At 40.3% G+C, this 15,490-nt stretch overlaps 1 protein-coding gene across 8 annotated transcripts in view; it reads right to left on the bottom strand.

Annotated features, from left to right (window-relative positions):
- The window catches only part of UTRN (utrophin), a 311,465-nt gene that overhangs the window by 191,916 nt on the left and 104,059 nt on the right, over positions 1 to 15,490 (bottom strand). For all 8 annotated transcript variants that reach the window (XM_077925924.1, XM_077925927.1, XM_077925928.1 and 5 more), the window contains exons 38-44: positions 14,101 to 14,256; positions 13,534 to 13,671; positions 12,289 to 12,441; positions 8,155 to 8,340; positions 5,848 to 6,020; positions 1,729 to 1,879; positions 267 to 442 (exon numbers count right to left, since the gene is read on the bottom strand). In XM_077925924.1, coding sequence (XP_077782050.1) covers positions 267 to 442; positions 1,729 to 1,879; positions 5,848 to 6,020; positions 8,155 to 8,340; positions 12,289 to 12,441; positions 13,534 to 13,671; positions 14,101 to 14,256 — 1,133 coding nt within the window. The remainder of the gene's footprint in view (positions 1 to 266; positions 443 to 1,728; positions 1,880 to 5,847; positions 6,021 to 8,154; positions 8,341 to 12,288; positions 12,442 to 13,533; positions 13,672 to 14,100; positions 14,257 to 15,490) is intronic.

The raw sequence follows: 15,490 nt of genomic DNA on the forward strand, positions 1-15,490 counted from the left end.
CGTAGCACTCATATACCCAAAGAGTATATTAAAAGAAATGAAAGAGCAATTTCCTAAAACAGAGCAAGGGGAAATGGAACAAGTATGCACATTAAAAACAGCATCATTATCACTAATTGTTTCAAAGTAGCCTTGAGGGACCTTTCAGAATCAGGGCATGGACGTTTCAACCAAATAGGAAATACGCAATGTCATTGGGAGCTTCTAGAGAAACTTGTTCCCAATGCTTCTCCTAAGATATCCCAAAACCTGACTGAACCAGTTACCTCTGTTGTCTTTCCATAACTTCAGCAGTGATGGCTTTCCAGCGATTATTTAACCCTGCTAGTTTCTCCTTCAGGAAGCTTCCATCTGTAGTAGAGAGCTTCTGTACAATTCCTTCTCCTGTTCTGTTCACTGTCGAAAAGCTGGTCTGATGGCTGCTGACTCCCTCTTCAAGTTCCTGTCACAAATATAAAAACCAAGCTGAATTTTGTTGCTTACCCAATATGACATTGACGTGTAGCCTGAAACAATGACTGGGCACACATTGCTCGTTTAAAAAATAAAATAAAAAATCACTGTTGTTTAAGTGAATGATTAGGCACTTGTTATTAAGAGTAAGCTAATATATTCATGAATATCAATCTACCAAAGGCAAACAGTACAAGAACATGCTGTTGAAATCAAATCAGTATGAAGGCTAAGCATTCCTCACATAGTATGCATGTATGCCTTTGAGATAAAAAGGGAAATACTGCCTACAGATTTTGGTTTGTGGGGTAGGGATGAAGGGAAAACACTGCATTAGTTTGTCTCAGAATAGATATGCTGCCTGTTCTCTGTAGCCTTACTAAGATTTCAGCTAGGCTAATTAAGGACAGTGTTCCCATGATCTGCAGATATGGCAGGAAACCCAAGGAAATTGAGGGAAGTCAGGGAAAGTCAGGCTCAAACTTTCACATATCACTAACAACCAGAAAAAAGCATTAACTGTCAAAAGAGATCTCTCTGTTCTATACAATATACTGTGCTATATATATTAAAAATACAGTTCAAATATTTTTTTAATAAAAATCAGATACACTCTAAAAATAATAAAACAATACTCAGTGGTCTATCAATGCTTTTTTGTAGCTACATTAAATTATATGAAGTTATAGCAAATTAAAATGTGCCAAATGTAAGAGTAACTATTTCTGTCTACGTAAGATCATGAAGGATCATGCCTTAAGTTATGTTGTTTTAAAAAATTAAGTTGTGTTTTTTTTAAAGGAGAACAGTAAAGTGTTGTTATTTAACATTTATTTATTTACCAGGGGATTGGGGATAAGACTTTCAGTAAAATGCATATGTTCAGTAAAATTCAGTATATGCATATGTATAAAGCGCCTTCACTAATAATTTGAGAGTCAAGGGTTTTCATTAGGTTTCCATCCATTTGTGGTCCAGCATGTCTTCCATCAGCTTTGGCTGGTACAACCCCTATGCCTGCTACTGGAAATAGAGACCTGGCAACTGTCACTCATGTGTTGGTGGTTTATGGGCTGGGTTAGATGTGGCTGCCTGAAGATTGTTTGGAAATTTCGGCTAGTACAGAATGCAGAAATCCACTTATTAACAGCTTTTGGCCCATGTTTGTGCATGTCACTTTGAAGCATTCACACTGGCTGACAATTAGTTTCCAGACCCAAATCAAAATGTTAGCAAGTTCTTAACAAACCACCTTAACAAACCATGATCAGATACCTGCTGGTGTATCTTTGCCATTTCTAAATCCAGGCCGCCATCTTGAGTTTGGGCCTCAGCCAGCAACCCTTCCGCTTCTGCTAACCACTGGGAGAGATCGTTGAGATCACAATGGAACTGTCTCCACTCTTCCACAGACTTATCAAAGCAACTAAAAGAAACAGAAGGGGCAGGGGAAACTGTTAATTGCCTGTGCATATATTCTAAAAGCAAGAGTGTTTTGTGCAACAAAAAATCCCACAAAATGGAAATATCATTGCAGAATGGGTGTTGCTTTTGTAAAGAGCAATATTGAGTGGGTGGGGGACAACAGAAGCACTGCCACTTAGCAAAAAGAGCAACACGTGATAAATAAAATTTAACTCCATGAAAAATAAAGATTGATTAGGTGTCACTCACCAGTTGGTATGCAAAAAAATGATTAATTATTCTTGGTTTATACACAGCAACGTTATGATTCAATCCACCCACTGCTATGTTTGCCATTCAGAAGGGAGTTGGACATAGTCAAAGCCTATGTTCTGAGATGCAACAGAACAAATTGCACAAAGGTCATATCTCCCTTATTCCAAAATCAAATTTGTCCACAGATCTATCAAAAACCCACTGCTGTTAACAGCATATCAAGAAAAAATAGGAAATGAGCCAAATACTATAGCTGTGTGGCAGTGAGCTCATATGAACTAGTTTTTCTCCAGGACTGAGCACCATGAAAATCAGTTCTACAGATTTTGCAGCAGAGTAGATGCTGGCACCCCACCATGCCCCCAAGAGCAGTTTGCAATGTATTACAAATGGATTGTGCTGTTTTCAGAAATGACAGTAAGTTGCTCTATATGTAAATAAATGCATGAACATACAGGCAGCTCCTTTAAAAGCAATCTATTTATAAAAAGGGTTGAGATGTCAAACAATTGGAGTTGTTTGTAACTGACCATCGGCTAATCAACTGCTGTACATTACCAGTCCTGCAGCAAAATTTGCAGAACCAGCAAAAGACATATTCAGAAAAGACGCATGAAAGGGGGCCAGGCTGCATCGACTAACCCCACCCATACACCTCCAAGTCTGAAGCGCAGGGTCATGTGCACACAAAGGTTTTCAGGTTTCTATGCACATGAAGGGTTCTAGATCGTTTGGAAGCCATTTCATGTACTGTTGTATGCACAGAAACCAGGGAGAAAGGCTACTCCGCATAGCTCCATTCCTTCCCCCATATGCTGATCCAGCTAGTGAGGGAAATGTATGAAGAGGATTGGGAAGAAACTAGGTTACCCACACAGAAAATAATGTGGCAACAACTGGTTAGAAGGAGCATGACATGGCTCCCACCAAAGGTATTGCCCTCCCCTAATACCCCAAACATGCTGGATATAAATGCACCTGCAAACAACCCACTTTAGTACATGAGCAAGGAACAAATTAGTACTAAGTGTGATAATCAGTTTTCTGTCTGTGTAAAGACTGAGCCCTAAGAGGTCTGGATCAGGAGTGAGTAACGCAGGAAACAGAAGACCAGCTAATTCTTGCGTTCTAGCAGAAGATATCCAAAGAAACTTTCAAAGACTTCTAGCACTGGAAATCGTAACAATTTCAAAGAGTATAATAAGGTACTTTGACAACTAAGTATATTTGATCATAATGGAGTCCAATATCCCATCCATTTAAAATTTAAACATGACTGATACAAAAGTCAGTATGAATCATTATAATAAAACTCATTTCTTTATAATGACTGATTTTAGCTTTATGGGTAAAAGCAACTCCCTATAATATATAGGGAGTGTTGATCAACAGTCTTCAGGACCTTAAATTGTACTGTCCATGAATTACATAAAATAAAACCTATCAACAGTACTTGTAAACACTACTTGTAATGTTACAAGCCTTAGCCTCAAAGGAATGCTTAACAAGCCCGGTCACATTTTTAATAAGATGCAAAATATGATGCAATATTTATGAGATTCAAGGAATGTCTTACCCTTCAATGAATCAGCTAGAAAGTCAATCTGTTGTACTGCACCAATTAACTGAGAAGGTTTAATTTTTCTTTTTAAAAAGGAAGAGTAGTTTGGCTGCTTAACTGTTAACTTAATCAGATTACTGAAGTTTCCAAAAGGATTGTGAAGATTCAAATATGCAAAGGAATAGTGACCGGAACTTCAAATTGCTACTTGTTTGGCAATGGTGGTGGATCAGCCCATATAGTAGTTATGTATTGAATTTCTCACCCTGGCCACCAGGGGTATTGTGTATAGAGTTTTCACTCAGGTCCACGTAAGTTAATTTAGGCGGGAAACCCTGGGCTGTTGTTACAGTGTTGACAGCCGGCTGCCTATAAAAGCAGGCCAGCTGAGCTGTGTTCAGTTCAGTTCAGTTCAGTTCCCGCTTACTTATAAAGAACTACAGTGGTACCTCAGATTAAGTACTTAATTCATTCCAGAGGTCCATTCTTAACCTGAAACTGTTCTTAACCTGAAGCACCACTTTAGCTAATGGGGCCTCCTTCTGTCACCGTGCCGCCGGAGCACGATTTCTGTTCTCATCCTGAAGCAAAGTTCTTAACCTGAAACACTATTTCTGGGTTAGCAGAGTCTGTAACCTGAAGTGTATGTAACCTGAAGCATATGTAACCCGAGGTACCACTGTACTTGGAGAAATCTCTGTGTTGTCTGCTATGTCCACCCTCTACATAATAGAATCAAAGCCCAGCATCCCAGAATCCTACATATGGAAGCTCCTTAAGAGACTTTAGGACATTGGTAACCCAGCCAGGCACAGGCTGATGGGAAATGAACATTAATCTCAATTGATAGTTAAAGGCAGAATAACATACATCTTGTACTGTTTGCCTTTGGTGGGATTCTTCTTTTTCTATACCATCCAGCAATTAGGCTGTAAGTTGGGAAATCTTTCATTCTATATCTACTTACAGGGACCCAGGAAATTCTTGTTAGAGAGGGCCACGACTATCCCTAAGAGTAGGGAGGACCCTGCCCACCCCACAGATAATCAGACCAAAAGTAAGGAGGAAGATAGGCAGCCCTAGCATTGACATCTTGCTTTCTGTGTCCTGGGAAAAGAGCTTTGCTATGAAGGGAACAGTAAAGCTGAGCTAAACACTAACATATAGAGAGAAAGGGAGACAGAGTTGAGGTTGAGAGTGAAGAGGTTGAGTCTTGAATAGTGAGCTTCTTCTGCGATTCATGAGAAAGTACTATTGGTACTCACCTAAACTGTACATCTCTGATGACATCATGGGGTCACTGAATTGAGTTGGGCTCTGGGCTCCATCCTGGTCATGAGGTGGGAGGAAAAAACCTTTGGGAAGTGGGCAGTTCCCAGACAGTTTTGCGGTCTCACCAAGCTCAAACAGTCATTGGTGTCACAAACAAGTAAAGGAAAAGAAAGGTGCCGAGTTTCCCCTAATAATAGGAACCAATAATGGAAACTTAAAGGCACATGGTAATAGCAGAGCCAATATTTGCAGTCAATATTAGGGCATGGTTCCAATGACCCCATGATGCCATCAGCAATCCACACTTCAGGTGAGTACCAATCATACTATCTCTCCCATGGGCATCATGGGATCACAAAGCTTACCCGATTAGGGAGGGTCCCAACTGCAACCAAAATTACTATGGCAGGGCTTGCTGAAGAACAGGCAGGAGCAAAAACTGACTGGGAGCTGCCACCTTCCCAAATAGATTTTTCTCCTGCCTTGTGACCAGGGTGGAACCAGAGCCCAATCCAATCCAGTGAGCCCATGATGCCAGTAGGAGATCAGTCTTTTTGGTAAGAATTACTTTTGGATTTCAATTTTTAGTTTTAATACTGGACCACCTTGGATCCCTGACCTTAAGAACACCCCTAGAGCCCCTGCCTGCTCATGAAACAGACATTGCTAAGCAACTTCATGATAGCTATTAATAATAATAATTTTAAAAATCACTCAAGCTTGGCAGGCCCAACAAAATTGTTCTGCCCAAAGCAGAAAATCCCCACCAGGGTGTATCTTAAATTTCCCCTACAGATTCACTTCTTCATCACAGAAATCAGCTTTTCTGGGTGAACGACTGTTTGTTTTTCAGCACAAAGTAAATGTAGTCCTTTACTTACCATTTACGATCATTGTACATCCTGTTAATTCTGTCCCATTCTGCATTCAGTTGGATTAGAGAATCTGCTATTTGAACAGCCTCAGATCCAGATGCTTCCAATATAACATCTGGATGTTTTTCATGAATGACTGCAATCTGATCCCCAAGTTTGTCCAACATGTCTTTTATGTTCTGTAAGCATAGAAAGACAAAAATCCTGTTGAAGTGCTCTACAAGGAAGTATTAGCATACCCTCAAGGATGACTGCCAACTTGACAAATTGAACCCTTTGATTGGATTGCATAAAGCATGAACAACGTAATTTTAACACTGTTAGTATAGGTTTCTTTCCCTAATTATTTTTTAAACCACAATGAGTTCTTCTATAACATCTTACTAAGGGTAAAAATAGATTTGTATCCAATGAGCTTAAGAGCCCAAAGACAATGCTTTCTGTTTATTTTGTCTGAGCATGTACTAACTTTCATTCTTAAAAAGTAAATTATCAAATTTTAATTTTCAGGCAATGCATTATACATGTGATGAAAAGATCAAGCTCAAACGACAGTGTGTATGTAGAGATCTGAGATGGGGGAGAGGGGATAGGGGGAGTGGGGAGGGAGGGAGAGAGAATACCAATGACCAGCCCCAAAATGACTACTACCTGCAACATACTTGTACAGCATATTGACAGGTGCCATGTAATACCCGATCTGCATATGTAAGAACTCAGTCATTTAGTGTGGCAGCACCTGCTCCGTGGAACTCCCTGCCTATTGAGCTCAAGCAGCCCCTCCACTGTACACTTTCCAGTGTCTGCTAGAAACATTCTTGTCTAGTCAAGCCTACACAGATGCTTAGAAAGTTGAGGCAATTTTAATCTGTTTTAGTATTTTAACTTTGGTATGTTTTAAAGGAAGGTTGCAAATTTTTCTTGATTTTCTTGTTTTATCTTTTGGTAAACTGCTTTGAAAGGGACGCGGGTGGCGCTGTGGGTAAAAGCCTCAGTGCCTAGGACTTGCCGATCAAAGGTCAGCAGTTCGAATCCCCGCGGCGGGGTGCGCTCCCGTTGCTCGGTCCCAGCGCCTGCCAACCTAGCAGTTCAAAAGCACCCCCGGGTGCAAGTAGATAAATAGGGACCGCTTACTAGCGGGAAGGTAACCGGCGTTCCGTGTGCTGCGCTGGCTCGCCAGATGCAGCTTGTCACGCTGGCCACGTGACCCGGAAGTGTCTGCGGACAGCGCTGGCTCCCGGCCTATAGAGTGAGATGAGCGCACAACCCTAGAGTCTGGCAAGACTGGCCCGTACGGGCAGGGGTACCTTTACCTTTACCTAAACTGCTTTGATGTTTATTACAATCAAGTGCTGTATAAATGTTATGAAAGAAATACTTTTAAACTCTTTTCAATATGGGTTCTCCACATTTTATTTGTCCCATATTCCATTCATAGAATCATAGAATTGTAGAGTTGGAAGGGACCCCAGGAGTCATCTAGTCCAACCCCCTGCAATGCAGGAATCTCAACTAAAGAATCCATGACAGATGGCCCTCCAACTTCTGATTTAAAACCTCCAAGGAAGGACAGTCCACCACCTCTTATGGGAGTCCATTCCACTGCCGAACAGCTCTTACTGTAAGAAAATTCTTTCCGGGGTTTAGACGGAATCTCCTTTCCTGTAACTTGCACCCCTTGGTTCAGGTCCTACCCTTCAAAGCAGGAGAAAACATTTTGCTCCATCCTCCAAGTGACAACCCTTTAGATATTTGAAGATGGCTATCATATCTCCTTTCAATCTTTCCTTTACCAGGCTGAGCATCTAGAAGTCCTTCAACCACTCATCATGAGGCTTGATTTCCAGACTCTTGATCAAGAAAAGATCTTGCACATACATTAAGGTGCAAGTCTGTGCCCTTGGCCCTACCCCAAGCATTGGACACACCAGTTGGCCCCATTCTAAATGTTGACATGGACACCAGGGCAACGCAGCATGTACAATGTCAGGAGCAGGCCCAAGGCCATTGTGCCAGTCTTTAGTAACCATGAGATTTTCCTTTCCCATAAACAACATGTGGAGGATGGCCTTTTACAGTTATGTTTCAATATATTAAATCACTGCTGCATAACAAATTCAGGGCAGCATTGTACTAGGATTGTGTGACCATGCTAGAAAAACTGGCGCCTATGAATCAAGGGGCAATTTTGTAACATTTAGAAATACATTGAATTTCCTTATGCTTATACCCAAGTTAGAATGTTTGGGGAAAATAATCACCATTTTTAATACTCAATTTTTTATTCTAATATTTTGTTTCCGTTTCTAGTACCTTTAATGAATCTTCCTGAGTAGAAAAATCTTCGTAGACACCAGAATGAAGTTCCGGAGCATTCAGCAAGAGCTCAGCATCAGCTATAGCCAACAAAATCTTGTTAATTTCAACCAGGTATTCTGCAGGGAATGGAGATGCCCTCGTTGGTGATGAGAGAGGACCTTGAATCTTCTGCAAGACTGCCTAAAGAAAAATAAACTTAAGCTTAGCTCTTTAAAATAACATCAGTATAAGATAAAAACAAATTTCATTTATTTGTACAGTGAACCCTCCAGATACGAACATAATTCGTTCCGGGGGTCCATACATACCCCAAAAAGTCCGCATCTAGAGGCACTGCTTCTATGCATGCGTAAAGCGTGCAGAGCGCTTCTGCGCATGTGCGCACGGCGAAACCCGGAAGTATACACTTCAGGGTTTGCCACGTTCACAACCCAAAAGTTACGTTACCCAAAGGTCCACTGTATTTGCTTTATGTCCTATCTTTCAGGTTCAATGCAGATTAAAGCCTTTTTAAAAAGTACTGAACTGAAAAATAAACTATTAAAATATACCAGATAAAATCAAGTTTTAAAAATTGAAATCCTATCCCCAAAACTAAAATCCCTGCCATGTGACTCCTTGTTATAATTAGAAGGAAGTATATCTACTTTGTCCAGAGCAGGTACACCAATAACTTAATTTACTTTCTTTAAAATGAATCACCCTATATACCAATACAAATATACTCCGGTCAAACAAGTATCACCTCTTCTCAATTTATCAGCTCCAGTTATGGGGAAAGGGTGGAGATAGCCCATCCTAAATTAACAGAAAGTCTTTTCCCAGGTTCTCGAAATGTGGACATTCATTTTTATAATTCTCAGTTGGCATGGAGGCTAATGCATGCCCATGATGACTTCTGACATTTTATGTCTATAGACACACTAAGCTAAGTCAAAAGAGAACACTAAAAAGCATGTTTTCCTACAGATAGCAAGAGCTTCCTCAAAATAGGAAAGGAGCCATACAACAAGGTTAAAACATATAATCAGTCTTGTAACTTTATTCCATACAGAGCATATCATTGTTTGGGGAGCTACTCTCTCCTCCTCCTTCTTTAAAGCAGAAAGCATCAGGAAGAATGTGGGAAATAAAAGTATTTTGAAGTCCTGTGCCTGAGCCCCATCAACTTCTGGAAAACCGTGAGTTCCCCAACCCTAGTTTAAAAGAATCAATTAGACAAATTCATAGAGAACAGGGTTCTGAATAGCATAATAGTTGAATTGAAGCACCGTAAGCTGGTGGTGATAAACAACAGTAAATGGTCACCTTCATGCCTTGCTTCCAGAGACATCTGGTTAACTGCTGCTGGAAGCATAACACAGGACGAGACAGACCTTGGTCTGATCCCCAAAGGCAGTTCATTCAAAGGGGAACAGCAATTATCTGCTTCTGTTCATCAAAGTTGTATTCTGCCCTTCCTCCAAGGAGCTCAGTTTGGTGTATGAATGGTTACCAAGCCAACCTTATGCCAGATGCAATGAGCTAGATAATACAGTATCCCCAACTGGCTAATCACTAAAAGATGAAGCCAATCAAAACCAAGCACAAAAATATGGTTTTCCCTTTTCTGAATCACCATATACAGAATTGCATCTTCATCAGAGTCCAGTGCAGAGTGAAGGTCATCGACAAGGTCTCCAACAGAGAAATGTTAAACAAGTTGCAGTACTATTGATCAATTGCTGTTTTGTCACCTACAGTATGCCAAAAACTAATGAAAACCTCAAACCTCAGCAGCCTTATGTTCAAGGTTTAATTCAGAGAAGACAGCAGCTATGATTTTCCAGATCCTACACAAAGGGCATTTGAGCCAGAAAAATAGACTGGGGCAATTCATATAAAATATTTTTAAAATATAAACCGCAAACCAATGATTAATACTTGGTGCAGCTCTACACATGCAAATCCATCTTTTTGATTTCTCTTCATTACTTGAGCACTACCTGTACAAAGGAGAATGGGAGTGACAATCAGGCTCCCACCCTGTCTGATATTTGCATGCTGACATCAATTCTTAACAGGAGGTTTCCTATGTGAAGTCCAGTGTGCAGAAGGGAAATGATTTGCTGCTACAAAGCAACGACTGGTACTTTTCCTAAATACATTTTCTGTGGGGTAAAATGATCCAAACCTGTTGCTGGCCGCCTTCACTCTCATATTAATTCACCAATTTCAGCCCTTTTTGTAAGAAAATAATTGTCACCCATTCTCCTCACACTATATCATCCCAACCTAAATTCCCTGACTTTAAAGCTGCTGTTAGCTCCATGGAAAGAAATGGAGGTAGCTGCTGACAAAACAGGGCACTAAATTGGGAGGACTTCAGGCATCATTATTCTATGCTGCATAAGCTTGAATTTGAGTCTTTCACATTCTATGTTCTCCTCAATAATTGGCTCTGGGCTTTAAAGTTATAGGAGAGTCATAAAGAGATTGATTCATTTAATTATAAAGTCCCATAACCAGAAATGCAAAAGTATTTGACAGATTGCCTAATGCACAAGCTTGTCCAAAAAATTACTTACTGCTTCAGACGACTCCTCACTATTATATAAAATATAACAACAATTCTTATGACAGACTAAATATTTGAGAAAAGTGGACGCATTAGAAATGGAAAATGAAAAGCTTTGTATGTATGAATAATTGAAACAGACAAGCTTTCTGAAGTCAGTATCACAGTACTGCACTCAATAAAATTCTCACAAATATTTGACTAAACAGCAGATTTTAATACATCTAATTTAAACATATCCAAAATAAAATCATAAGTGGTCAAATCAAAATCAGATCAGGGGTTCACTTGACCCAGGGCTTACCAAGGCTCAAGAAACTGCCCAGAAACATAGCAGGATATGACCCTTCTCCTTTGGTCATGCTCACCTGTGAGCAAAATCTGAACACAAGGAAAACTTGAAAGGCCCAGGAAAAGCCTTAAGAAGAGATGGCTAATGAACAGAGATAAAAATAATCACAGATTCCCATTCATAGATATCACAGTTGTCCTGAGGCCAGAGAATTGAAGAGTAGCACATTCCAGCTTCTGCCAACAGCCAGGAAACCTAGGGTCACTACCTCCCAAAAGAAACATTGAGGCAACAGGGAGACCAACTGGCCTTTACCATGAGCCAAATAAGAAGCAGCTACAAAGAGCTTACTTCTCCCCATCCTGCCTGAAAAAATACTCAGCTTTAGCTGTGTTTAGCCCCTGGGACTGCTAAAGTAAGAAGAAAGAACACTCTGGCCTCATCCATAGGCCAAAGGGACCAAAGTCACCAATTGCTATTCAAGCAGATGAAGATCAACCTTGCCTGAACTGGATATAAATGCCCTCTCACAGCTCACCACTTTGTTCTGGCTTTGAATAACTAATCTCCCTCCTTCACCTTTTCCCTCTTCTCCTGCCTTTTTACCGTAGTTTATAAACCAAATGACACGGTCTTTCTCTCATTCTCTCTCTCTCGTCCCCCTCTCCCTCTTTCTCTCTTTGATTAATATGAGACACATTAGCAGACAATTATCTGAAAAACAAGACTGAAAATATAGTAAATAGATAAAGAAGATCCACTTCTCTCAAGATTTCACATGCTATTGATAAATAATTTATCTGAAATGCAGCAACCTGAACGTAAGTAAATATGCTTTCGAATCTGATCTTTCGCTACCCTGTACAGATCTAGCCTCAAAACTCAGTCATAACCATTGCTGGATCCACTCACAACTGAATGTGTTAATGGCCAATGTAACATTTCAAAAAGAGATGGCAAGTTCTTGTAGCCCAATTACAGGAACGTGTCTTCTTTCTTAGTGGGGTCTAAAACATTAAACTCCAGCTAGATGGACAGATCCTTTATCAGCGTCCTTTACCAAAGGGTAAATTTTGTGCAGTGGTCCATTTTAGAATTTATTGACAATTTTATTTTGTCAATAATATGATGACATTATTGACAAAAAACCTAAAAAAAAACCCCATCCTCTAGTAACAGTTGCAGTACTGGTAGTGAAAGTATATTGGCTAGATGGTCTGTTAGTGTAACTTAAGGGGAAAGTTTTTAAAATATTTTTTTCACAATAAATGAGATCTACCTGCAACCTCCCCTCATCTTCTGCTTCCTCTGTTCCAGAAAGGCTTCCATCTGTCGCATTGAGCCAGTGCAAATGACTGTCTTGTTCTGTCTTATATTGGGAGAATGAAGGGGAGAGCTCCACCACCTGTCTCCTTTGTAACGACCTAAGTTCCTATAAGCAAAGAATGAAGGGAATATAAAGCAAATGGTCGACAGAAGCAGCAGAAAAGCAGTTGTGTATGTTCAATCACAGATGTTTAGAATCTACAAAAGAAGTGCAAGCTGAAATGGCAAAAGTATTTGTTGACAATTACGACCCCAAACAACATCTGGCAGGGAGCTGGGTTGATATTGCATGCTGCCACAGTCACCAATTTCTGTCTTAACACAGATTGCCTTATTTGAAAAATAATTCTGCCAAGGATCAATTTGCCTATTTCCCAGGCACCAAATTTAAATGGTTCCCCAATCCTCGGCTGGAGGTGGGGTTCCTTGAAGGCATCTGAGGCAAAACAGGATCTTGCCAGGTTGAAGAAGAGTCTTCTCAAGTGCTGAATGTTACATCAGTAATCCAGAAATTTTAAAAAATGCAACCCCTCTTCTGTCCCACCCCCATTTCCCTTACCACCATGCTGGTGTAAATTAAGTTGTGGCTAACACCTGCTCAGTTTCTATGAGCCTAATATGGAACTCTCTTGTTCCATTGGGGAAGATGACAGGGAATTAGAAACAGGGCTCTGCCTTTCATCAGTCGCAGACAAGAATAAAAGAGCTGAACAATTTTACCCAATATTAACATTTTTTTTTAATATGGAGGCAACTGCAGATCTAATTGGCCCCAACCCCTCACTCAGTTTCAACGGCACATGCACCTATAAGCATATTTTCTTTCTTCCATTGAAAGTGGGTAAAGAGCTAACTCGGAAGATCAAATTCGTACAGAAGAATAATTGTGTGCAGAGAGTACTGGGTGTTGGGCAGAACTAAAACATTTAATGACTAATTCATCCATTTAACCATCCTAGTTTCAGGGTGATGAGAGAAAAGATTCCAATATATCAGAAGTGGAAAGCCATGTGCACCTGGCTTGAAAAGACGTCTGTGTCAATGAAATGAAAAATCAGAAGTTGGACATGGGTGTGTGCATGAGAGTTACAGAGTTTTCTGATGCAGGCAGGCACATGTTGCTTAGGAGAGAGGAAACTATACTGCAGGTGTCTATCCTATTGGATGGGTGGGTGGAGGGAGAACACAATAGCTTCACCTTAGCGCTGCTTTGCCTGGTCTGCAGAAGAAGAAGCTGCAAACGAATTCTCTCATGCCTGCTCTCTTCCATTGGCTGTTGCAGTAGCTTTTCACCTTTTTGTAGAACATCCTCAATTTGAGCCCTCTCTTCATCCAACTAAAATGATAACAGCACAAGAACACTAAACCGTTAATGATACTTTAAGGGAAAATATTCCCCTTCCTCCCAAAATGGATATAACGGGCAGTATTCAACCAAAATAAAAATAAAAATACATGAACAGAACAACTTCCATTTGCGTAATGGGACTCTTCCTTCTCCTAACCACATCCACCCTACACCTTCCCAAAATCTGCTCTAGAATGTTGGGGGAATCCCCAGGAAAGGTTTAGGGGGTGCACAGGGGGAGGGAAAGGATGGAAAGTCCCTTTCTGCAGCATAATTCATTCCGCTCACACAAGTGCTACACTGAACACAACCCAGTATCTGTGAAGAGAAACATGCATAAAAATGTACAGAAGAATAGCTGAAGATATGTTTAATAAAGGCAAGTGCAATAATCTGTTTCATTCTAATCTCACACACCTTTTCATCATCTTCCTTTGATTCCATGTGTTTCTCTACAACCTTCAGCATATCCTGTAACTCACTTTCGAATTTATCAATGTCTGCAGAATCCACTGCAATTCCATGGGTCCCTTGCTTGACAAACACTTTATGAGCCTCCTGACTGAAAAGCATCTGATGGCAAATGGGAAGACAAAAAACACACATTGATTAATGCCTAAATAACTGCATCAGTAAAGTTGCACATGAACATCACATTCAGAATCAGATTTTGCAGTGTAGGAGAACTTAGGCTACAGATTATCCTGTTTCACTGGCTCAGTTGAAAAATGAAAAATACTAAGCTGCACCTAAGAACGCAGAATAAGGCTGAGAGTGATAAGCTGATTCCCATTCCCAGAGACCCAGGCTAAGGAAATGCCTAGTCATGAGGAATTGGGATACTCAAGGCCTAGCTTATATACTTCTGGAGAGTTGGAGGCATATCAAAAGCCAACAGGTGACATCCAGTTGTAACAGCCTGTTCAAGGAACAGGCATTCTGCAAGTGGGAGCCTCATTCTTAGTGCACTGCAACAGTTGTATTCTGTAAAAGATGTTGCGAAATCCTTAGCACAACCACTATTATTATGATACTTGGTGACAGTTAAGATTATGTGACACCGCTTGTTCAAGAACAAGTTCTCAGTCATCTTGTGCTAGTGTTATGTTGGATCTCAAGCTTAGTGTTATGTACCCTTTCCACTAGACCGGTAGTATTTTGTAAATTAAATGTGTGTGTGCTTTTTTAAAAAAGAACACCCAAGAAGTATTACTTAAACAATATATCTTGTCAAAGGCAAGCAGATATTTGTTTGTCAATGTACAGCAATGTACTATCTTTCTCTAAGTTATCATCAAAACCTTTCTCCCCAGCCAAAAAAAAATTAATCATAACCAATGAGCTCATCAATAAAATACTAAGAAGCAGCTTCCCTACCACATACACTTCTTATCAAAATAGGAGTTTGCACCTAGCTGAGCTCTAAAAATAACTAAGTAGCATTCATTCTACCAAAGCATTAATAACTGATCAAGGATCTTAAGGGGAATGTAAGTGTGCAAAATCCAGTCAATATGGGCACATTACCCAAGAGCTGTTAGGGATTATGTCTACTGACCAGGAAATGTGCATAATTCCATCTTCATGAAAGGATTATGTGCACAATCTCCATGAGGCCTGGTGAATGTCCACAATGGCCTGTTTTTTTGCACATCAGCTGATTCTTTCTCTGAAATATGAACATTCTCTGAGGCCTTTTGGGGCTTATGTATATTGACAAGGAAATGCGCACAATTTCCTTTTCATGGAAGGATGTGTGCACATTCTCCGCGAGACCCAGTGAATGTACACACTGGCCAGTTGATAT

Source organism: Podarcis muralis, chromosome 3 (genome assembly GCF_964188315.1).
Source record: "Podarcis muralis chromosome 3, rPodMur119.hap1.1, whole genome shotgun sequence".
Lineage (NCBI taxonomy): Eukaryota > Metazoa > Chordata > Lepidosauria > Squamata > Lacertidae > Podarcis > Podarcis muralis.